General features: G+C 45.5%; 1 protein-coding gene across 2 annotated transcripts in view; it reads right to left on the reverse strand.

Moving 5' to 3' along the window:
- Window positions 1-215: 215 nt before the first annotated feature.
- Window positions 216-25,803, reverse strand: part of LOC133119026 (protein Wnt-7b) — a 34,560-nt gene continuing 8,972 nt past the window's right edge. For both annotated transcript variants that reach the window (XM_061229405.1, XM_061229404.1), the window contains exons 2-4: window positions 22,873-23,099; window positions 7,605-7,876; window positions 216-744 (exon numbers count right to left, since the gene is read on the reverse strand). In XM_061229405.1, the coding sequence (XP_061085389.1) occupies window positions 265-744; window positions 7,605-7,876; window positions 22,873-23,099 (979 nt within the window). In that variant the 3' untranslated portion in view covers window positions 216-264. The remainder of the gene's footprint in view (window positions 745-7,604; window positions 7,877-22,872; window positions 23,100-25,803) is intronic.

The following is a 25,803-nucleotide window of genomic DNA, read 5'->3' on the forward strand; positions in this document are numbered from 1 at the left end:
ATTCCATTCGTTATATTATCTTTACCGTTTTTTTTTCCCGAAAATCTTCTCTCTCTCTCTCCTTCCTTCCTTCGCTCCTCCCGCCTCCTCCTCCTCCTCCTCCTCCAGGCCTTTCCCCCCCTTGTCCCCCGCCCCACCGCACCTCCTCCGACGTCAGTTCTTCCTCCACCTCCCCCTCCCCCCCCGCTCTCTCTCTCTCTCTCTCTCTCTCTCTCTTTTATTTAAATTCTTTTTTTAATTTTAATTTTTTTTAATATTTTTTTTTTATTTGCAGGTAAAAACCTCCGTCCTCTCGCTGCACGTGTTGCACTTGACGAAGCAGCACCACTGGAACTTGCAGTTGCACTGCCACACCTTGGTGTACTGGTGCGTGTTGTAGCCGCGGCCGCAGCACATCAGGTCGCAGCCGTCGGTGTGGGGGGACGTGCGGTTGCAGAGGCGCCCCTGCGTGCCCACGCTGCCCGTGGAGCTGTCCTCCTCGCAGTAGTTGGGCGACCGCTCGATGTACACCAGGTCCGTGTCCATGGGCTTGCGGTAGCTCTGCGCCTTCTTCACCTTCAGGAAGGTGGGCTGACGCAGGCGGCTGGCGCGCACCACCTCCACGTGCACCGCCTCGTTGTACTTGTCCTTCAGGATGTAGCCGATCTCCCGGAACTTGGGCAGCGTGGTCCAGCAGGTCTTGGTGGTGCAGGAGCCCGAGACCCCGTGGCACTTGCACTCCAGCTTCATCCTCTCCTCCAGGACCTGCCGTGACCCGGGAAAAAAAAAAAGCACCCACGCGTTAGACACCCGGGTGGGGGGGGGCGGGGGGCGGACATCACTATACAGATCACACACACACACACATAACACTCCTGCTTCAGAAATACATCCACATTTTAAACACCTTTCCTTTTTAAATCACCAGTTAAGTAATATACACTCACTGTGAGCACTTTATTAGGTATTTATTTGACTTATTTTATTTTGTAGACTTTTTGGTCTTCTGCTGCTGTAGCCTATCCACTTTGGAGGTTTGACGCATTGTGTGGTCAGAGATGCTCTTCTGCATACCACCGTTGTAATGTGTGGTTATTTGTGTTACTGTCACCTTCCTGTCAGCTTCAACCAGTCTGACCCTTCTCCTCTGTCTGGCGCCAACAGTCATTTCACGGTGAAAGTCCACATTTCGTTCTCATTCCAACATTTGGTCTGAAAAACAACTGAACCTCTTGACCATGTCTGCATGCTTTTTATGTATTTAGTTGCTGCCATATGATTGGCTGATGAGATTAAATATTTGCCCTAACAAGCTGGTCTACCCAATAAAGTGCTCACCGAGTGTATATTTACATTTGTAAAACGTATTCCTGCTCCAAAGCTCTGTTAGTTTGCTGGACAGGTTGGCTTGTCGCACACTGCTGATGGTAACATTACACATCCAGGCCCCCCCCTCACACATTCCCACCCCTTCTGCTGATGACCTACTCGCTGGGAATAAGTTCAACATGTCGAGCGCAAACAGAAAAAGGCAAATCAAGATCAGGGCAAGACAGCATTTTCAGTTGAGGAAAAAATAAACACGTGAACACTGGTTGTTCTTTTTCCAGCATTTACATTTGCATTGTAATCATGGCACGGTTACACCCCAGCGAGACAAATACATTCACAGTGTATTCACAAACGTTAAATCGCAATGTTGGGGGTTTCACATCTTCTTTTTAAGTCTGGCCAAAAATATATGCTTTTATATTACATATTATACTGGATATTCTTCAAATTCTCAGGATCCTGAAAAAGACAAGGCAGTTTAAGTTTACAACCTTTAGATCGAGGGTAAAGAACGAGAGGCTGAACTAGTGCACCTTCACTAACAGTTGTGTTTCGTCAGCATATGAGCCAAACAAATAAACTATTTTAGCCTGACTCTTTTACACCTTTTGGCAAGGTCCGCACAACTCCCAAAGTATTATTGTTCCGATGTCCCCCAAATCAAAGTGTCATTTCCCACCGTAACAAAAGGCAACGTGCAGTTCACTTGTGAAACCATTCATAATTGGGTCTGGCGTCTTTTACCCTGTTTCTCTGGTACATGTACTGGTAAATTTGTATCAGTTGACTTAATAAAAAATAAAAAAAAGTTCCCTGTTGCTTTTAAAGCCGAACAGACTTGGACAAGGGTTTTGTGTCTTTTACGCAGATCGGAATATATGTGGAAAGATAGATAAGTAGAATTGTCTTAAAAACTGTATTGAACATCAAGGCTGAGATTTGAAACCGGCACTGACTTTTGTATCTGCCGCAGTCGTCTCTCTTACCACAGAAAAAGCGACTGAATGTCATGCCAAAGGTTTATTTTTGTTAAGAAATGGCAATATTGCTTTTACAACAAGGTTACAAATACATCTTCGCCTTATGATTAACATAAGGCTGTTCATGTACTGTAAGTTCTGCTTTCATTTATCTGACTTCAATCCGCTAAAGAATAGATACAAAATTCGAGTAAATTCTTTTTGTAATGGTGGTGGAGTCTCTCTTGTAAACGTCCTCAAAGTGTGTATTTACTGTTTGGAAAATTGACATGTTGTTATGCTGTTTAGAAATGTATAGCCTTCAATGTAAGAAAGAATAGCACATTCCCTTTCCACTGGTTTTGTATATATTTATGAATAATTCATTTGAAATTTGGAGCATTTTTTAAATTTAGGAGTTTCGTGTGACTCTGACATGGACCTGTACCAATTTTAAAATCCTGGGATGGCCACTGATGTCAGTCATACTGTATGTCAAATGCGGGTTATATGTCATATGGGAGGGAAATGCATTTACTGGTAATATTCTACCTTCCGGATGACCACATTAATGTACAGAAAAATTAATATCAACTCCATGCAGAACAATCATGCATGTATTCTCTTACACTCGAGTCAAATGTAGAGCTTTCCTTTACTTGATTCTTTACAGATTTGTTGTGCGGATCTACCAAACAGACGCCTATTAACCTTTTTTACGCGTGGACCACTCTCCCTGGACTGTTACGGAGTCAAAAAAATTTAATCTGTTGCCTGAATAGACGAGAGCCAATGAATATGCGGTCGAGATTTTAAATCACAATATTAACCGATTTAGAATGTTGAAGCCAGTTTAGACGGTTATTGATTTGGATAGCAGACATGTTGTTGGAGGAGTCGGATTTACAGAAATGAATGCCGTAGCTTTATTTTTCCTTTCTTGTCTCGAGTATGTTTTCAGAGGCCCGTGGCACACAGTGCAGTGTTTAATGACGGCGTCCGTGATCTCTCGTTTCAGGACATCTGGTAAAAATTGTGTCAAGTGTCCCACAACAGAACAGGGAGATACGAGAGCAGGGGGAGTTGTTTGACCTGCCGAATCAGTGTTGAATCAAGGGCCGTGGCACTCTGGGACTGGGCTAATCTGCCGTATGTACTGTACTGCACTGTTGGCTTGAGGAGGAAAAAAAAATCCACCCATGTCTTGTAATAAGGAGGCAATCCAGTCAGGAAAACACTTCACACTTCTCTCGATCCACTTCTAAGGGCCGTAATTTCTGGAATTGACTTTGCAGCGCGCAGTGGCGCAGTCACCTGGAGAGGTGCGTGGCGTCCTGGGCGTGGCGACTGAATCTTGCCGTTCTCCAAAGTCAAGCGCACCCTGTACACCGCGCCAACGTGCCGTGCGAAGTTTGATTCCTGGTGCGTGTGGGAAAATTGGCTGGATTACGCTCACTATATTCTCAGTGAGTATGTGATGCACCTTCATTCACTCATATCCAATCAAATGAACTCTTCATTACTATTAAGATCCGTGCATATTGCGGAGTTTGGATTGGCAATGTCCGCAGTCTCTATGACTACAATGGAAGACGAGGATAAGGCAGATACGGGAATCAATATTATCAAGAATAAAAACTGTGAACAATAAATACAATGTAACCGATGAATTTCCCTGCTTGTGGGATTTCGCTATATCAAAGACAAACTGAACAGCATACTATCAACGAAAACCTTTAATTACTGAAACTTAGACTTAGACCAGGATTGAGCAGGTGGGTGGCAAAAGGGTGAAATGCGGACATGTCTGGAAAATTGCAATAAGCCACACCAAATTGCCAATGAGCTGCTCCTCATGGGACCTCTCCGCAAAGCCCAAAATTACCAGGGGACATCTGGATCGTCCGGGGAAAATGCGAAATCAATGCGAAAATGCGAAATCAGCGCGCCAGCTCGCAACACGGAAAACGGCGGCCAGGAAATATGGCCCTCGGCCTCTTTATCTCTGCAGAAAGCATACACCTGCTGACAGAGTCGGCACCGTCCAAAAACAGCATCGTTAACAGCGATCCGATAAGAAACTTCTCGTACTTTTTTGGGGGGTTCTTGCTCAAGGCCTGTAGGAGTTGGAATTTTCCAGCCTGTGAGAAGTTTTTATTTTTTGGCTCACATGCTCATTCCGTCACTCGTAAAAAAGAAAATGGAGCAATGCTGATCTGGACAGAACACGATTTTATGTGTACATATACATATATAGATACAATTTTTTTGTATATATGCGTATGTGTGTGTAAAAAGGAATATAATGAGAATAATGATATGGCCAACAACATGTTGCACACCATGCTTACCCCAGGGGTAATGTACCACACTAGCTCGAGAACAAATTTCTGCCAAAAAACCCCCCAAAAAAACCACCCCTCTCACCCCAGTATAGGAACAAAAAAAGAGTAACCGATTTAATGCATCTCAATCATTTGATCAATTGCATCCATGCGATAAAGCTCTTTTCTCTTAAAGAATTCCTGCATTAATCAAACATGTCTGGAGATTGAATGAAATTGAATGGGGTGAGAGAGAGCGGAAAAAAAATGTCAAGGGCTGAATTTACAATCCCGCTTTGGGTGTAGTCTGAAAATTTGAAGACTCCCAAAAAAAAGTATGGTACAGACCACAATTTTTGTCTGGTACAAAAACGCAACTGATTGATGAATTGTTGGAAACGTTTCCTTCCACTGTGTCCGTCAGTCCCCCCATCTGCTACCAATTAGTAAAATATGAGCAGAGATCTCTAATTGAGATCACCCAGATTATATTAAAAACACTGGGCCCAGAGGAAACGAAATCAACTTCATGTGTTTTTAAGCATTCATGTGGCATTTCGGGAAAACAATGCTGTTGTTGGCAGCCCAAAACAATTGCGAGGGCCTTAACCAAGCACCCAAAATATGTGTGTGTGATTACCACCTCCTCAATGCCCTTTACCAGGGAGGATTAAAAAATATCTTGAGGTTTAACAAAAAAAAACGATCGAATGCTTATTCAACTCATTACTAATCACACTCATCATTACGCATCATAACACAAAGCGCATTAGAGGTCGGGTTGAACGTTCCCTTTTGGTTCTGCCGCTTCCAGGAGTGTTTTATTTGTGTATGTGCAAGACTGAGCGCGTTTGTCACGTAACGTTGCCCCCACACACCCTTTGATGTGGTATCCCTTTGCCAGGGTAGAGGGGAAAGGGAAAGGGGGGCAAATTTAGTTTCAAGAGTGAATAATGGCATACAGCTTGTGCGTGTGTGTGTGAGTGTGTGTGTGTATGTACATGTATGCATGTGTGTGAGAGAGCATGTGTGCATGTGTGTGCATGCATGTGTGTGTGTGTGCGTGTGTGTGTGAGTGTGAGAAAGAGAGATGTAGACATGTGTGCGGGTGTGTGTGTGTGTGAGTGTGAGTGAGAGAAAGAGAGAGATGTGGATGTGTGTGTGTGTGTGTGTGTGTGAGTGAGAGAAAGAGAGAGATGTGGACGTGTGTGTGTGTGAGTGAGAGAAAGAGAGAGATGTGGACGTGTGTGTGTGTGTGTGAGTGAGAGAAAGAGAGAGATGTGGATGTGTGTGTGAGTGTGTGTGTATGTATGTACATGTATGCGTGTGTGTGTGTGTGAGTGAGAGAAAGAGAGAGATGTGGACGTGTGTGTGTGTGTGTGAGTGAGAGAAAGAGAGATGTGGATGTGTGTGTATGTACATGTATGCGCGTGTGTGTGAGTGAGAGAAAGAGAGAGATGTGGACGTGTGTGAACTCAACTTGAAGTTTGCCTGTGGTCATCTGCGTGCTTTCTCAGCACACTCAGACCGGTCAGTTTTGCCCGCCCCGTTCCTTCCACAGTGCCGCTCTCCGTGCGCGCTCAGATCCCGCCGCTCTTCCCTCTGTCTAGGGCCTGTGTGTGCGTGTGCGCGCGCGTGCGTCTGTCCGCACATCGCGTGTGTGCGGGTCGAACAGGCGCGGGGACGTGGCCGCACGGGTTTTTTCGGGTATTGGGGAGAGAGGGACTTGCAATAATATCCTGTTCCTGACTTTACACTTCATGAAGGGGCCGGAGAGGGCTGGCGGGGCTCCATCTGGCACGCGGTCCCCCCTTCTCCGCTTTCCCATCTCACATGATGAAACCTCACTTATTAATTGGATCCATTTGCCACCAGTGCAGCCCTGGTGCCGAGCGTGGTGGCTTTGTGTCCTTTTTTAGGGGTTTTTTTTTCGCGTTTATGAAAGGATGAACAGTAAACAAGCGCAGCCAAAGGGGCCATGCTGAAAACATTATTTTAGATAGAAAGTAATTGATTGAAAAAAAAAATAATAATAAAAAAAATAATTTTTAAGTCACTGAAAGTCCTAACCATAACTGATTTTGATTCCCGTTCGTTATCTTCTGGGGTCTTCTCTCTGCCTGAGATAACAGCATTAGTTAGACACAGACATAGGAATTGAAACATGCACGTGTGCAGTACTCTCAAGGGTGTATTCGCCGAGAAAGGCTTGTGACTGTACTTCCTTTGTGACTGCAAAAACCCGCTGCAAACACCCAAAAACATAACAGGCGATTGAAACACTCAGAAGTGGTTAAGCTCGGCAGTCTGTGCAGAGATTTCTGGGATTTCCCCGCAAAATTCCCACATAATTAGCAAAAAAAAAGGCTCCTAAAACAAATATGAAGAGCATTTCACTCACAAAAATAACAACTCCAAAGAGCATTTCTTTGGTAAACAAAAGCGAGAGAGGGAGAGAGAGAAACGCCATTTCGACGTCCTCTCCTTCCCATCATCCAGCTGCGTGGATTGACCAATGGCAGCACGTGGCAATTCGGTGAATGTTTCCCATGAGGGAGCGCATTCCTTCGCTAATTGTGACCAGTGCAATTTAATTTGCACTGACTGTATACTTTACACACATTTGCATAAATATCTCAGTGATTTATTGACATCAGATATTGCAGTGGCTGCATTCGACTTATTTCAAAGTTTGTGTATCCGCCCATCACACGCCACACACACGGTATGGGGGCCACTTTGAGGATTAGCTTGTGAAATGTACAGAATGCCCTCAATTTCAGATGCATCTCAAGCAACACAACACATCGGTAACACAAAAAGAACATATAATCGAAAAACATGATCTTAATTTTTATTTTATTTTATCTATGCTTGATAAAAAAAATTATAATCAATAGAAATGTTTTTTTTATATAATTTTTAGTAATTTTTTTAAATGGGTTAAAATTTTCAGCTTCTCTGCAAATGAAATTGTTCTGTAATTTACAGTTTTTAATTTGTCGGTTACCTTTCGTCCTGCCTCATTGTTATGCAGGTTCATCAGCCGCCTTGCGTTTTTTTTGATCTCGCGGGCGTCTACGAACCTTCGGGAGAACTCTACGCCGTATTTGATGTCAGCCGAGCAGCCTCCCCACTTCCAGCCCTCCTCTTGGTTGTAGTAGCCCTGCTTCTCGCGGTCGCAGCCGCAGTTGCTGAGGTTGCCCTGGCTACAGGCCGCCGTGACGGCGTGGGCAACCCCGGCGGCCGTAATGGCGTAGGTGAATGCCGCTTCCCTGCTGCCTGGGGGAAAGAGAAAAGAGGGCCGTCAAACCTGCGGGTCAGGGGTGTCCCATGGGGCTAGCCTATAGCCTAGTGGCTAATGTAGCTATAGCCTAGCGGCTATTGTGCCTATAGCCTAGTGGCTAATGTAGCTATAGCCTAGCGGCTATTGTGCCTATAGCCTAGTGGCTAATGTACCTATAGCCTAGTGGCTAATGTAACTATAGCCTAGTGACTATTGTGCCTATAGCCTGGTGGTTAATGTAGCTATAGCCTAGCAGCTATTGTGCCTATAGCCTAGTGGCTAATGTAGCTATAGCCTAGCAGCTAATATGCCTATAGCCTAGTGGCTAAGCTGTCTATAACCTAGTGGCTAATATGCCTATAGCCGAGTGGCTAAGCTGTCTATAACCTAGTGGCTAATGTAGCTATAGCCTATTGGCTAATGTGCCTGTAGCCTAGTGTCTAAGCTGCCTATAGCCTAGTGGCTAATGTGCCTATAGCCTAGTGTCTATAGCCTAGTGGCTAAGGTGCCTATAGTCCAGTAACTAAGGTGCTGAGAATCTAGTGTCTATAGCCTAGTGGCTAATGTAGCTATAGACTAGTGGCTAAGATGTCTCTAGCTGAGTGTCTAAGGTGCCTATAGCCTTGGTGGATAATGTGCCTATAGCCCAGTGGCTAAGGTGCTGATAGCCTAATGGCTAAGGTGCCTGGAGGCTAGTGGCTAAGGTGTGTGAGCTGCTTGACTGGGACCTGGAAGGTTGGTGGTTCAAATAGTGTAGCCACAGTAAGATCAGTCCACAATAAGATCAACCCCACATTGCACCGGTTGACTTTAACTCAAAGGTGGTCAGCCCCGGGTTCTGGGGTGTGGCAGGGCAATGCTAGTTTTCAGTATTACTCCAGATTTAGTCAAGTTATTAAAAGTTGATTTGCGCAGTTAACCACAGTTCCCCCCTCTGGGTCTGGCTGCTGATTTTAGGATAAAAACAAACAGAAACTGCCGGCCCTGTGGCTCCCCAGAGATGGGGTTAACCAGCTCTGGTTTAGATGAATGAGCGGAGAAGCATGAAAAACCTTTCAGAGAATGGAGCTGAACTGAGTAGCCAAAGCCCAGTATGAAGTTGGAGAAAACTATAAATGTAAAATATTGTACGCTGCCTGGCGTGTTCACACAGATTTCAATGTGCAGTGTACATCAGTGTACAGATGACTGTTGTAGCACAAGAAACTCCTCACAGAAAAGTCTGTGCAGTAGTCTTGATCATTTAACTTCAGGGAGCTGGTCTCATGTTTATGCTGGAATTTGTTTTGCAGTTGATGACATCAGACCCCTGAATGTCCAGCCAAACAGTCCTCTGTTAAGCGTAACCTCCGTGTAAAACGTTTAAATGTGCTTACTGCAATCAAGGCCCTGAATTAGAGGTCTTTAACATGAACTTTCAAATTCAAATGATATATTATACGGAGAACTCAGAATAGTTAAGGTCAAAGTAGACATATGAAGAAAAAAAATGGCAGGTATTCTTTTTACAGAGAATGGTTCTCTTTAGGAGACTTGAAAAATTATTGTAATTTTTTTCAGATTATTATACATTATAGTATAGCATTTTGAAGCCGAGAGGATTTATCAATGTTGCATCTTCTGAGCAAAGAAAGGCCCATCACCTAGTCATAAATGGCAGGGACTGTGGAAGAAATGTAGACTCCTAATACATGACTACATCATTATATTAGTTTAGGGCATTTCAGATCGAGGCACGTTTTCTTAGATACGGTCTTTTCTTAGCTGAGCTATTCTCTTATTCAGCAGTAGTAGGCCTATTACTCAGTTTTACACAATGTCTTTCTGAGCAACTCGTGAATGTGCTGAAGATTGACTTGTGGTAGAAACTGTTGTAGGTGCTGTCCAAAGTGCTGAATTCCTGAGAGCACCTTGCACGTCGGCCACATTATTACAATAGAAAGGCCCGAAAAGTGTGGATTTTAAACTTTGAGTGTAGTCGGTACTCCGTAAGACGCATGCATTCATACATGAACGTTTGGCATGATGCTGGACGTGTGACGATGGTCTTGTTAACCTGATGAAGTATTTCCTGATCAGCTGCTTACTTTAGTGAAGATTTCCCTGTTTGCGGTGTGGTACTTTATCAGTATCTTTAACAAATTGGGAATCTTTTTCCTGTGATTGTGTGTTTGTAGTTTGTTTGTGTATCTGCAGTGCTGTATTGAGATGTACTTATTTTTTTTTGATTTAACTGACTTGTTAAGATTATGCTCTGTTTGGCAAGAAAACCGTTGGATTTAATGATGCCTTTAAGGGTAACTAGGTAATTTAATTGGCCCCGATATTTGAAATGTGAACAAGACTTTGCACACGATGAGGTGGTGTACATTGTGACAAAAGAAATTGTCGAGGCAGTCGACGCACATCACAAGAATGCCACCAAAAGAGACACAGAAGACCTGGAAAACCCCTAAAGCTGAGCATGAAAAGCTGGCGAATTAAGAAACGGCCAACCTGGTTTTAACAGCTTCCCCCATAATGGCTTTCCCTTTTCGGCTACCGCCGGCATTGTGGTCAGTCACGGTCACAGTCAGAGGCCGGTTGTCCAAACTGGAGCCGTGCCCGTGTATGACTCCCACCCTTAATGCCTTCTCCACTGTCCGTCGTGGACTGACTCATAGCTGCCCGTCGTCACTCTCCTCCCCGGGCTTCTTTTTTAACGCTGAACAAACAGCGGGGTCTAATGGCTGACTGGAAGCAACCAGAGACCCTGGTATTAATTTCACTGACACGCAAGCTCCACTTTTTTTAAATTTTACGTTACAGTGTTCTATTCATTGTCACAGTGTCACCACAAAGAGACGGTCGGTAAGTTGATGTTGCGTAGCGGCCTACGTTGCATTCGCAGTCTGTGTTGAATCGTGTCATTTTGTCGCGCTGAACGATGAACAATGCGCCACCCCCCCTAACAATGCCGTTTGAAAACAATACCCTACCCTCTCACCTGGGAGATATTTGCTATTCGGGAGCTTTGAATTCAAGTGGCTGTTGTGCAACCGCTATGTACAATATAGAACCGTAGCTCCTTTGACTGTCTGCGGGTGACCTGCGAACCAGTTGACCTGATTTGACATTATAGTTGTCGGGGAGTCTCTGAGTCTCTGGATAATTATCTGTGAAGGAAAAGTGTGCGATGGGTATTTGAGTATCTGTGAAGGACGAATGCGCAAGAGCCCTAGGGGACCTTCCACTCTCTCTGCACAGGCGTGTGGTTCATGAAACTCTGAAGGAAAGAAAAAGCCTAAAGAGGCCAGCCCAGAACCCTGAGTGGAAGCCAGCAGAACCACCCTGGGATATCCTTACAAGCTGCCAGTGGAAAATTGGACTGACCAAAAAAACCTCAACGAACTTGGAACGGTCTGGAGAGAAGAATGGGGGGAATATTAAACCAGATGTCTAATGGAGTTTAGTGGCAAGTGTCTGTGACAGTGTCCAAGATGGAAACTGAAGCAGCAACGCAGCTCTGCCCCGGGGAGGAGGTCGCCGCGTCTCCCTCGCACAAAAAAAAAAACCCAGAGCTCTCGGGAGGGGTCGCCTGGGCGTGTGAGCGCGGCCTTCACCTCAACCAACCGCCGCTTGGCTTTCGCCCGCGTCTGCCATGGCTCCGCTAAAGAGCGGCCCAAACGTTTCCGAATGCGGTGGCCGTCTTTATGACACTGTGCGCTGGATAATACGGCCCTGGACCGAGGGGCGCTTTTCACATGACACAGCAAACAAGATTTACAATTTGAAAGAGTGTGCAGTTGCTACAACCAACCCTTATTATGAATTATGATTTTTGGGGTCCTCCTTGCATGCTGCATTGATATTGTTGTAGCAGACAAGGGAATGGCGAAGCTTTGTTTCACAGCTCTCGCACTGTGCCAGTACATTTAGCGAACAGCCTTGCTTTTTAAATGCAGTCCTCCTCCCACCCAACCCTGCGAGAGTGGGTCCAGTCTGTGTTGTGCGTGTTTGTGAAGAGACAATGAAACGGATGGGGCTGAGTCACTGATTGGAGCGATGCTTGGGGTTCAAGCCTTCAGCGAAGTGACCGTGTCTGAGCTGGGATCTCTACCGAAAGGCCAGCAGGACAGGCCTTCCCCATTTATGGACGTGGAAGAGAGTGATGAAAAGGTTCTTGCTGTTTTACTGTTTGTTAAAACGCAGAACAATGATGGTCCGATGGGCTTTGACCATAAACTGCTACCTAGCTTAATGGAAAAATACTACATGCTTCTCATTTCGTGAATGAAATCAATGGCATTTTCATGTTTGATAATTGTACAATATATGGATACTTGCAGAGACCAAAACAATAATTCCAGCTGTTGGATTTTCAGTGTAGATCCACTTCTAAAATGAGCCAAACCCCAGTGCACATCATCTGCAAATACTGTAGCAACGCTCTGTTATGCATTTCAAAATAAGTGAAACTGTCTGGCACAACGCTGTCAGCCATCAGAAAGAATGGGACATAATATACCAGTGTTCTGTGTTACTTGTGTATTCAACCTGTTTTCCCACATCAGAAACATTTATGTATTTCAAGACCTTGAATATATAATGCAATATACACAATATACCGAGCACTGTGTTTGGCACATTGTTTACTTTATTACACCTACTTATTCATGCGATTCTCTTATCAGCCAATTGTGTGGCAGCAGTGCAATGCATAGTCATGTCGATACGGGTCAGGAGCTTCAGTTAATGTTCAGATCAACCATCAGAATGGGGAAAGAAATTTGATCTAAGTCTAAGATCTTTCACTGTGGAATGATTGTTGGTGGCAGACAGGGTGGTTTGAGTATCCTGCTGAACTGCTGATTTTCGCACACCCTAGAGTTAGCAAAGCAAAAAAAAAAGTCTAATTAATACCTAACAAAGTGCACGGTGAGTGTTTATAGTGCATCTCTATGTGTGTATGTCTATTTGAGTTTGTTTATGTCTATTTTTGCATTACATTACATTCATGGCATTTGGCAGACGCTCTTATCCAGAGCGACGTACAGTTGATTAGACTAAGCAGGAGACAATCCTCCCCTGGAGCAATGCAGGGTTAAGGGCCTTGCTCAAGGGCCCAACGGCTGTGTGGATCTTATTGTGGCTACACCAGGGATCGAACCACCGACCTTGCGAATCCCAGTTATGTACCTTAACCACTTTGTCTTGCTCTGTAAATCATTGTGCATAAAGGCCTTTCTGAATATTAAATCGATAAATAATGTTAACGGTGTGTTTATCTTAAGAGGAAGGGACTTTTCATTTTTCTTTTCATATTCTGTGACAGGAGAAGGTCAGAGAGTCTTAATTAATTTTTACTTGTAATTTTGTGAAGTAAAAGAAAAAAACGTGACACCTGCTGGTTGGCTGGAGGGGTTGCAGCTAAAGTTTGTCCACGGAAATGGTCAAGTTAAGAGCATTCACGACTGGTTAGCGTTTGGCGATACAACTGGCTAACAAGGTCAAGAAGAAGAGTAGTCCGGAAATTGACTTTGAAGTAAAACTCACCCATAAGTACTCAAAGATCAACATCAGTAGTTTATGAAGATAAAAATGGTAAAATGTAGAACTATTTTAAAGTCAAAGAGCCATGTCCTATCACTTCACAGTAGCTGCACTTGTCAGTGCGCCAGTAGAAACTGTATGTAATCAGTATCAATAGTTTTCCTCTCACTCAGACAGAGGCTCTGTGCAGTCCCTTGCACTCGCCTGTAATGCAGAGCGTTGCTAGTGGATTGCTTCTCTCCAGGGCCCCTGAAGGGGAAAAACTAGCTTTGTGTGTCATTGGCAGGGCTGACCGATCTCCACTACTGTTTTCCCTTCCGTTTTATGTAGCGTTGCTACGAACATATACTCAGTACAAATTACAGACAGAGCTGTGGTACATGAGGTCTGCAGTCGGAGAGATCGGTGCGGCCATGTTCCTGTTCAATAAAGTCATCGTTTCGCCAGAACTACCTGCCCGTACCGTACGTGCAAACGCTCCTTGTTAAATCAACTCTTTACAGTTTACGGCCAGAGCAGACTCAAAGAAAGGGTTGGGGTTGTTAGGGTTGAATTGACACGGGACATTTTGTATTTTCTGTGTATCGCAGTCGGTCTCGTGGCACGGTGCTCGGTCAGATTTACCGCAGAAAGGTGATTCAGACAGAGGTGAACGGCTGCCAAGAATGGGCTTTCAAAGGTTGTGAGAGCGCTCGGGTAGCCATGAGTATCTGGGAAGCTGGCAAACCTGATATCTGCCACTGAAATGGCTAGACCCTTTAACATAAAACCAGTGATTACATGTGTCCAATTAAACCATTATCCCTCTTGCCTAATCAGCTTAAAGTCAGACTGCAGCAGGATGTTTCATATCCCAAAGCAAATCGGCAGCTTTCATCTCCATCGACATCAGTGCCTGAAAGACAATGGTAATATTCAGCAAAGACGTCCATCTTTGCGAGAGGCCAGTTCAGGCTAGTCCACTTGTTTGTGCTCAGAGAGATGTGCAGTAGGTTGCCTGAGAATGGTGTCACACCACAACGAGTCGGAGTGGTGGATGGAATCGGAGGCATTGGCTTGAAACTTGTGTTCGTGGTGGAGGAACGTGTTTGTGCACCACGTTCAATTCGTCTTCTGTGAGCACAGAGAACATAAATATTTACGGGATATTGATAAGAAGATTAATTTGCACGATGGATCGGTAACAGATACAGTGATGTGCATTTCGGTTTTCGTTGCTTACGGAGAGATCTGGTTGTCCTCATGCCGTCCAGATACAGACAGGCTGTTTTTCATACTCACAGTTTTAACGCTGAGAGACTTTCACGATTTCATCATCGCGTTCGTATCTCTCTCTCTCTCTCTCTCTCTCTCTCTTTCTTTCTTTTTTTTTGTCATCACTGTTTTCTTTTTTGTTGTTGAACCGCTGGCAGCGCCGCGGCCGGGCTTCCGGGGGCGACACGCACACGCGGTTTACACGCCGCGCGTCGAATCCAGTTTGCAGTCTGATTGTGTCGAACAAAGAGCGCTTTGAGACGCGCTGATCCTCTCGCATCCTGCCCCTCGCCCGCGCCCAGCGGGGCGGACACAGACAGACACTGATCCCACCGATAACGGGCCGGTCCGACTCAGGTCCGGGGCGGGGTGCGGGGGTTGGGGGTGGGGGGGGGGGCAGACGGGTGGACACTGTCCATCGGGTGGACACACACACACACACACACACACACACACCGGCTCTCCATCCAGCCGCGGCAGTGGAGACGGCGGGAATGGCGGCCCACACCGCGCTCTCTCTCTCTCTCTCTCCCCCTGGGGGAGCTGCTCCTCCCGATAAGGCCGGTGGCCATCCCACTCGTTTCTGCGAGCTGCGCCGCTGTTTACTCTGGCTCCGCCGCAGAGTGTGGGCAGCGAGCTCTCAGACCGGGCCCGGGCGATAAGGCCAACCCAACGTCTGCGCTTCAGAGCCATTCTCAGATATCAGTAGCAGATAGAGATCTCGTTTTTTTTTTTTTTTTCTCCGTCTGGGGGGTGGGGAGGGGGGGGGAGGCTAAGCAGTTTGTTGGCAGCGCTCGATTCCCCCCGACAAATAAATTTAGCAGAGAATCAGCGAATGTACTGACTTGTCAAGGAGAGAATCGCCTGGCTTTTTGGCACCGGCTGTGTTTCTCAGCTCTTGGAGATAAAGCACAAACTACACGAAACGCCGCAAAAACAGTGGCGAGAGGCAACCTTCTGGGAGACATAAACAATCGAAGAAGAATCCACATTTTCTGAGATCACTCGGTTTGCCTGTTTTGTTCCCCCCCCCCCCCCCCCGTTAACCCCCAACCGCTTTCACTCTACATAAAACAGGACAGCATAATGGCAAAGGTGTGGAGTGCATTCGGTGCCAGACTCTTGAGCAATCCCTGGTAAACGCTACTCCAAATTCTTCCTTCAAAAAGACTTTAATTCTTCAGCATCATCTGCTTGTCTCATTCTTCTGCCAGTTCAAATAAGAAATATGGAGGCGAGAAGTATTTCAATAAACAGAGCGAGAGAGCCACAGCTGACCCTCCCTGCACATTCTCACACTCCTTACATTGACACCGGGCTAATTTATAGCACTCATGAGCCGTTTTTCTTTTCTCTTATTTTTTACCGGACTGACACACAGTTTGGGAGGAGACGTCTCAGTCTTTAACCCCCCCCTCACCCCCCTCTAAAGGGCCACATCCTTTTTCTGACCGTTTACATTCATGGGAAACCTGTATTTTTCATTTAAATTAATGTTTCTGATATATTGTTCCCTCGGAAACAATATCGAGAGGAAGACGGGGGGGGGGGGGGGGCGGGCAAGGGTGACGGTACACAGCTGCGTGAAATGAGCGTTTTTCGATGTTCACTTTGGTTCACGAGGAAATGCAATTGCATAAATTACAGCACATGTTCCCGGTTCTCTATATCGCCCCGGCGTTAAAATAAATCTACTGATAAATCACCGGAGATCGTAAATCGAAATTAGTTTCATATTAGTCAACGCGAGCATGAAGTTCAGCTCAGCATGATGATCAGCATCAGTCTACTCAGTTTGTGTCGTTCACTTTAAGCGTGCGTTTAATACGCTTCACAATAACATTATGAGAATGAAGAACAAAGTCATAGCTTTTGTCGGTTAAATAAAATACTAACTTTATGGCGCCCCGCAAAAGTCCACGCTCACACTTGCACCACGCATTTCAGACCGTTTGTGGGCGGACGCATGTGAAAATAGTTATTTCTTCAGCTCTTATCTCGATGGAATCTGTCTGTAGCGATCCGTCTGTGGCAACGAGAGAGCAGGTACAATAAACACGAGCGTTCTGCGGAGTCTCCTCGGCTCGGCGTCCGAAGCCAAGCTTGGAGGGCGCACGCTGGTAAAGCCTGAACAGCACACAGCGTTTGCTCTCGGTCAGACCATAATATACTGTACAAGAATGATAATGACTAGTTTTAGCGCAGTCCCACTTCGGAGAATGTTACATACTTTTCAAATGGCAGGATGGACCTTCGCAACATGAGCGGACCAAAAAAAAAAACTAACAACAAAAAAAAAATCGACCTTTTTGAACCGCAGAAGTATCACGGGGTTCCCACTAAATGGCCTGTTTTATTCAGACAATTAGGCTTGTGTTATAGGTGCAACCAGTGCCAACAGTGTAATGGGGGCCTGGGCAGAATACTGACAGCATCAGTGGAGATGGGCATTACTGACCAGAGTAAGGTTTCAGACACACTTAATCTGAGCCACAACCAAAATGAGAAGGTAGGGGAAAATAAACTCTTAATAAGTGCTGATTTTATCAGTTTGCGCTGTGGGTTTTGATCCTAATGTGCACTACATTACAACAAAAAAAACGTTCTTCACGTGCATAATTCCAGATGAGTTAATCGTCATTGCGCAACTGTCCTCCGAAAGATGCAATAAAGAGCAAGAATGTTCAAAGGCATTAAAAATCGTTTTGATTTCTCTGTGAATCATACCGTGCAAAACACTTTAAGATCTCAGCTTTGTGATATGAAGGAACTCGGTTAACCAGTAGCCCTGAAACTTGCTTCATCTTCAGTTTTGTGTTTTGTGTTGCAACTTGTTACTTAATGCAGAAAGCCTTTTGATCCCAGTGCTTTTTGTGCATACACGATAGAAAAGATCGGTAATTTCCAATATTTTGTTCTTTGATTTTGTACAGTATATGCTTTGACTCTTTCCTTGGATTATCAGATTATCAGACTTTTTTCACACAGCCGTTTACTTTCCCAGAAAAGGAAGGGGAAGGATTGAATCGACAGACGGATAACTGTACAGTATAATCTAGATATGGATCAGTGCCTGTATACCACTGTGGCGGCTGTCCAGAATATAAATACAAAGCGGCCCGTTGGATTTCAGACACCTTTCCCCTCTCCTCAGGGACCTGTCCCTACCGCTATATCTCAGTTGTTTTGTTTTTTTTTTGGAGCAGTTTTTTTGCAGAAATGTACAAATTTCTCAGCTCACAATCAAGTACGTGCCTGTCCCAGGACCCTTTCCACACAAGTGGCTTTGAATGGACCTGCTGACTTGCGCGTCTTTTATCTGGCCCAACGTCTGCTCCTCCCGGTCCGCGCTGGGCTCTGCTCTCTGTGCGAGCTCCGCGCTCTGTAGCGGGAGATGGTATCGGCGCGAGCCCCATTCATCACCGCTACGCTCCGCCGTGCGCGGCCGCATTCCACACTGCCCTGTTTTTTTATTTCTCATTTTCCTCCTTTTCTCCGAGCCGGCCTGCCGGTGAGCACCGAGACCTGACTTGTGCAGAGCCCCACAGGCTGTCCTCCTGCTCTCTCTCTCTCTCTCTCTCTCTCTTTCTGTCTGTCTCTCTGTCTCTCTGTCTCTCTCTCTCTCTGTTTCTGTCTCTCTGTTTCTGTCTGTCTCTCTCTCTCTTTCTGTCTGTCTCTCTGTCTCTCTCTGTCTCTGTCTCTCTCTCTGTCTCTCTCTCTGTTTCTGTCTCCCTCTCTGTTTCTGTCTCTCTCTCTCTCTCTCTCTCTCTCTCTCTCTCTCTCTCTCTCTCTGTTTCTGTCTCTGTCTCTCTCTTTCTCTCTCTGTTTCTGTCTGTCTCTCTGTCTCTCTCTCTCTGTTTCTGTCTCCCTCTCTGTTTCTGTCTCTCTCTCCCTCCCTGTTTCTGTCTGTCTCTCTGTCTCTCTCTCTCTCTCTGTTTCTGTCTCCCTCTCTGTTTCTGTCTCTCTCTGTTTCTGTCTGTCTCTCTGTCTCTCTCTCTGTTTCTGTCTCCCTCTCTGTTTCAGTCTCTCTCTCTCTGTTTCTGTCTCTCTCTCCCTCCCTGTCTCTGTTTCTGTCTGTCTCTCTGTCTCTGTGTCTGTCTCTCTCTCTCCCTCCCTGTCTCTGTTTCTGTCTGTCTCTCTCTGTCAATTCAATTACATTCAACGTGCTTTATTGGCAGGAAATACACGAGTACATATTGCCAAAGCAAACATGAAACATACGTACTGTGTGTATTACAGTGTGTAAAAAGTAAAACATGAGCAATAACTAATACTACGAACTATAATTAGAGCTATCTATTCAGATACAATTAAGTGGAGATAATGGTGTAATAATAAAGTGGAAAAACAACAATATTAATGTGTAAGATTTGTCTGTGTCTTCCTCCCTCCCTCCCTCCCTCTCTCTCTCTCTCTCTCTCTCTCTCTCTCTCTCTCTCTCTCTCTCTCTCTCTCTCTCTCTTTCTCTCTCATTTGTATAATGAACTCAGTTTCACTGCCTCGTCTTGCTGATCTGCCGCGATAAGATTTGCAGGTGGGAGAACGCACTAGCAGTAAAGGAAAGCATCAGCGCGGAGCTTTGACGAATGCGGGGTTTTGGGGAATGTGTTTGTTAATAGTGAAAATCTGTGCAGGAAGGACGGCATGTTGTTGACTTCAGCGAATGTTCACCCGCGCTTCCTGTGATCTGCACTGCATTGCACTGCGTTCCGGTCGCTTATAAGGTGAATCTTTCACAGGATCTCCATCGAGTGTGCCTGTCTCTCCGACTCCATATCTCACTTTGCTGTGTGCGAGGGCAGCACCTGCTGAACCTTTGCACGCTTTTACAGAAGTAATAAAACCTCCTGTACATTAAGCCAACAAATCACTTTCACTGACGCACCAAATTCGGTGGATTAACAGGGAGTCATTTGCAGCAGGCCTACACAGAATAGAATACCACAACCACCATTTTCTCTGGCTCTTTAAAGTATGTTCATAATAGAACAGGAGTATTAGCCCTTTCCCAGTTACCATTTTATGATTAGGCTGTATTTAGCTGTCCTCAAGTTTCATTTTCATAAGGTGTATAATTCGGTCGATTCGTCTGTAAAATGTACTCTGCTATTTTTTGCATAAAAAAAGCCAAAAAAGGATTGTCCAAAAGGATGATGAATCTTACCTCCTGACAATATTAATTTATGGTTTTGTTAGTTTACGTAATGATGCTTCCCAGATCCACAGCCTTTGTTTATAATGGACAACCCTCAAATGTGCCATTAAAATGGAAATAAATAGCCTTCAATCCTTTGTTATCTTGTCAAACACATCTGCTTGTCTTCAGTCGAAACTGTCAGTTGCACCCACTTTAAAATATATATATATATTTACAGTATGAATTAAAGACGTGGATCAAATTACCCTAATTTCAGAAAGAAAATATTTCCCTTGAATCGGGAATTGTTGGGTTCTGTAATATTCAATAACCCAGCAATTAATGTGTTGGAAACGGAATTCTTGGAAAGCCGGCAGAATTCCACAGAGCGCTTCCAGACTTGACCAGCTCTCCGTCGGAATAGCAGCCGTACAGAGCGGGGCGGCATTGGCCGAGCGGCTCCTTGCGATCCTTAACTCTTAACAAGACGTCTTTCCGCCCCTGTCAGACGCCGCCGTTGACGGAGCGGCGGGCAGAAGTTTATGTACATAAACGCTGGAATGTCGAGGAAGGAAGAGGTATTATCCGCGGGACTGATATTTGGCATTTCGGGTTTTTTCGAGAAGAATGGAGCCATTTGTTACCGGAGTGTGCTTCACACACTTTATTGCGCAATGCCGAGTTACAACAAAAATGCCACGGCTTAATCCTTAAAGAAAAAAAAAAAAGAAAAAAAAAGATTAAATTGAAACCCTTAAATGCAGCAACAATTACCGAATAGATCTCGGCGTGCTGTAGCTGGTTTTACTGCTCTAGTCGGAATTACGATGTACGCAGTAAAAAAAAAAAAAAAAAAAAAGTCAAAATACATAAAAATTCCCCGAGATTTCTGAGAGTGATTTTGAAACCTCCTCAGGCTTCTGCGACTGTCATCGCCTGTTGTAATGGTTGAGCTAACAGGGCTAATCATGGGCTTCTGCAGGAGCGCTCCCAAATTAAAGCTTCCACTTAAATCCCTTCACCGGGCCGGAAGACGGGGCCCCTCGACGTCTTCCCACACCGATACGTTTTCCACCTTCCGACCCAACTGACACCAAACTGCCTTTAACGTGTAAGATCATAAACGTGCAATTAGTATGTACTTGAACAGATAGTCGAATGCCGAACAATCACGACTAGTAACTGAAAGCAGTGAGATAACACACACTGAGAGAAGAAAACAAAACAAAAAAAAAAACATACTCTTCAAAGGGTTAAAACCCCCTCAGTGGTGGTCTCAGTCTTATAGTTAGAATCGGTTGCATTCTGTCAATCACACCAGGTGTCAACACACCAGTAATACCATTGTCACCAAGCTCAGAAAGTCTGTTTCCCATAATTCCCATTTCTCCTTGCCCAAGCCCAATATATTTTGCGTAATTCCTCAGCGACATCGAGCCCACATACTGCTCAATAACATATCGACGTTCTCCTCAAATTGGATTCACAGAGGGGGACCTCACTCATGCAGAAGTCTCCGAGGTCAGTGTGGGAGAGCGCGTAGGAGGCACACGCTCTCCTCCGAAACACACAACGTTACCGACCGCCTCTTTCACGCACAGCTTCAGCTAACAGACCGCGGGGCAGCTGATGTTCCAGCGTGGGGCCCATCCGTGCGCGAGCGCACTGCCTTAAAACTGCCAAATTTCCTGCACTTTCATCTTTAATTATCACTGGTGTGGTGCTCTAATAATAGACGGTTGTGCGAAACCCTCTCAAGTTGGCTCCTTTATGCAAACTTTGCAGGTGAACATTTGCTTTCCCAAAGTGGTATATCTTGATCGTTTGTGAGCGATGAGAGCACGAAAAACAAATCTGCAACTTATCAATGTACAACAGAGAAGCATAAAATTTGTATGTACCCGAAAAGTCAGGTAGATCCATAGGCAAAAACTAAGCAATGGTCAAATGGGAATATGCCTAGGTTCTAGTCGTCAGCTCATCCCAAAAAATGAAGTCCCTTCTGCCTCCCCCCCCCCCAGTGGTATTGGATTAAGCATCGATTGAAACCACAATTTAACAGCAATAACAGATTTTTAAACAAAAGGCAAGCTCATAAGTCTCTATTCTATAAGTAACACTGCAGGGACCAAATTCACGTAATGTGAATCCAAACAATAGCAATGCTTTCTGCAGCTTTCTGTGTTACTTGCTGAATTTTCTAACGCATTTACTGCTTGCAGCAAACTGCCCACATGCAGTACAAGTAAGCATGGACATAACCAGATTAACAACAGATGTCTCCGTCTATTTTTGTTCAACAACATTCTCTGTGAAATAATACCATTAGCTGGCCCCTCGTTCGCAGTATCGTTTTTCAACCATCCTTTTTTCTAAATTAAATGAACTTCTTTTCTTTTCTTTTTTTTCCTCGTTCGCTATTTCATGACTTTCGGAAAGCGGGAGTTGAACTAGCCGAGCGTCGACACACAAGCCGGGCGTCGAAAATCCCTGAGAGTGAAAACAAAACCGTGTGCAATGTACGAGCTCCGGTTTAATTGCGCGCAGCTCTCTTCTTGCTGCACGGCGAGCGTGTTGCGCAGTCGCTCCGAAAGGCTCCTGCCACAACGTGCCGGGCTGCAGGCGGAGATTAATTTATTTATTTAGCTGCTCCGGGACCGACTCGAGAAATTGCATGGGACTGAGGTTTGGCGTCTGGTTGCGGGAATTCCAGGAGGCTTTCCAAGAACTGAGATGGGCAACCTCTACACTCGACAGTTACCAAACACTGCCCACTGTTCCTACAACCGACGTGCAGGGGGGGGCTTAGCTGCGTTTTTTTTTTTTTTTTACTGTATAATCCATCTTCCTCTTGAGGTTTTTCATGCTGCACCATCAAACTGCAGCTGTGTGTCTCTCTCCCCACCCCACCCACCCGGTCAGAAGCACACGTCCCTTTATCACAGGGCGGCGTCGGTTACACCAGAAGAGCCCGAGAGACACGAGCCCAACAGCAGCCGAACCCCATCCCCCCAGCCCCCCAGCCACCCCCCCCCCCCCCAAATAGACACCCGCCGCGCGCACACTGACCTACTCGAAGCTCCTGGCCGAACACGGTGCGCTCCCCCAGGGCCGAGCAGTTCCACCGGCCATAGCGGAACTGGTACTGGCACTCGTTGATGCCCAGCTGGGCGCCCTCCCCGATCACGATGATGGCGTCCGGTCGGCTCTGGCAGATGGCGCGCTGGCGTGGGGCCAGCCCGGGGATCTTGTTGCAGATGATGTTGGCCCCCAAGGCCACCACTGAGGACAGGGCTCTGCGGAGGAGAGACCGGGGAGAGACACAGACACCGTCAGCGACGGCGCACGATCGGTGTTCGATTCGATTTCGCTTTTTTCGGCAAATTAGGCAGGAGGTACACTTAGGGGGGTAGGAAAAGGCTCGCATTGCTGGGCTGAATGGCCCGTTTCTTGCCGTTACCTTATGTTATGTTATGTTATGTTGACTGATGCCTCCACTACAGTACGCCGTCTGGCTTAGGTACTGCAAGTACCTGCAAGTACTGCAAAGTAAATTCACCTAGCGCCAACATCTTTGTTGTTAAAATACGAAGCCATGAGAACATTGTGCCAACAGAATTTTCAGTCCCCCTTGCTGCACTCTCTCAGGGAAAAAAAAAAAGTGTTCTTCACTTGTCTCCAAAGAGGAACTCTTTTTAGTCCTTTATGGAACCCACTATGGTTTGAGTGTGAAAGCTCCTAGACAAAGAACCAATTTTGCCTGACAAAGAACCCCTTGAACTTGATGGGGTTCTCGATGGAATGGCCGGGTTCCTTTGGAACCGTTTTCCCTGGGAGCGCACACCGCGTTACCACCAAACAGCACTCAGAAGTGCGTTAGAAACGGGTCCCGTAGAAGAGCGTAAATGATATTTTGTTTATTTGCTCACTTGACAATACCTCTCCGCAGTGGGTTTGGCAACTGACACGTTGGAAATGGCTTGCGGTTTTTGCGCTAACGGTTAGGTAACATCGTTCGAATTGTTTCCAGGCACAAGCAAAGCTGTCCACGCCGCGTGCAATCTCTTTCTAATTTGTAACTGTGCTTCTCAAATTTAGACGCGGTTCACTTCTCAACCAAAAAGTCGCGCAAAAAAATGTTATCCCTTATAATTTGAGATTTATGTGTTTATAGCGTACGTGTGGTGTAATAGGCTGCATATGAATAACTCCAGTGTGTGAGACTTTTGCTGCCATCTTGCACTCTCTAATGCCAGCTTCACTCCTCTGTATTAAAGATGGAATTTTAGAGACTCTTCTTCTCAGCTTTTCTCCAACCTGGCTGCCATACACTCTGATACGAAGGCGCCTTGGCTCCAGCTCCTAAAAGGCCGCAAGGACCTCAGGTTGTTTGCTTGTGCATGACATTAATTAACCACTTTATTGGGTATTTATTAGAGTTATTTCTTTTTCGACTTATTGGTTTTCTGCTGTACCTGGAAGCCCATTTGCTTCAAGGCTTGACGCGTTGTGTGTTCAGAGATGCTCTTCTGCATACCACTGTTGATACGCGTGGTTATTTGACTGCCTGTCAGCTTTGACCAGTCTGGCCCTCCTCTCATAAACGAGGCATTTTTTGCTCACAGACCTGCAGCTCACTGGAGGTTTCTTGTTTTTCACACCGTTTTCTGTAAACCCTAGAGACTGCTGTGCGTGAACGTCCCAAGATTTTAGCATTTTCTGAGATAATTAAATCACCCCATCTGGCACCGACAATCATTCCACGGTCAAAGTCACTTAGATCACATTTCTTCCCCATTCTGATGTTTGGTCTGGACAGCAACCGAACCTGCTAACCACGTCTGCATGCTTTTATGCACTCGCTTACTGCCACATGACTGGCTGATTAGATAATTTTCATTAACCGGCTGGTGCATTCAGTAGGTCTTCCTATACGTGCTCGCTGAGTGTATTAGTGATGTTTTCTCTCAGGACAGTCAACATTAGCCGCGAGACTGCTCACGGCAACACGGTTTGAAAGCCTCGCGCGACATTGCCTTTCAATCATGTCAGACAGACCCAACCATGAACGAGAGGCAGACGGCAGCTTTGAGGTACGATGTCCACCCTCGGAGGGATTTGCAGCAAGCGGAGGGGCACCTGGGTTGTTTTTCGGGTTATCTGTTTCCACCAAGCAGCAAGAACAGGCCCAGAGACACATAAAACCACATTATCCAAGTTAATTGATGCCTAAAAATGGTCCCTTTCCCCCATAGATCTTCAGTGGTGGACAAATAGTAAAATGAGACACAAATTCTTCGTAGGCTAATTCAAAGGGCTCTTAATCTTTTAATACTATGTGCAACCTGACCTGCGTTGGGATGTGTTACGTGCTTGTGGATTTTAATACGTTTTTTCACAGTACATCAGCTATGTGATGATTGCTGGGTCTTGAACAATGCACTACAATGGCAAGATCCCATAAGAACTTGACAGGACAATGCGAAAGGCTAACTGATGAACTCCAACTGTTGCTAAGGTAATGAACACCTTACGCCACTCTACAGTCACTGAGCACTTTATTAGGTACACCGGTACACCAGCTTGTTAATGGAAATATTTAATCGGCCAATCACGTGGCAGCAACTAAATGCATAAAAAGTGAAAAACAAGAAACATCCAAGTGAGCAGCAGTTCTGCGGGCAAAAACCCCTTGTTAATGAGCCAGGCTGGTCAAAGCTGACAGGAAGGCGACAGTGACACAAATAACCACACATTACAACAGTGTTGTGCGGAAGAGCATCTCTGAACACACAACGTGTCAAACCTCTAAGTGGATGGGCTACAGCAGCAGAAGACCAATAAGTCTACGAAATACCAAATAAAGTGCTCACTGAGTGTATGTACATGTGTTAAATCTTTTGAACCAAGCAGACTTGCTAGAGCTCTGTAAATACACTGTAAATTTGTTGCTTCTCCCCAATTCACAGTCATCAGACATATTACATATTGATAGATATA

The sequence above is a fragment of the Conger conger genome, chromosome 19 (genome assembly GCF_963514075.1).
Source record: "Conger conger chromosome 19, fConCon1.1, whole genome shotgun sequence".
Taxonomy (NCBI): Eukaryota; Metazoa; Chordata; class Actinopteri; order Anguilliformes; family Congridae; genus Conger; species Conger conger.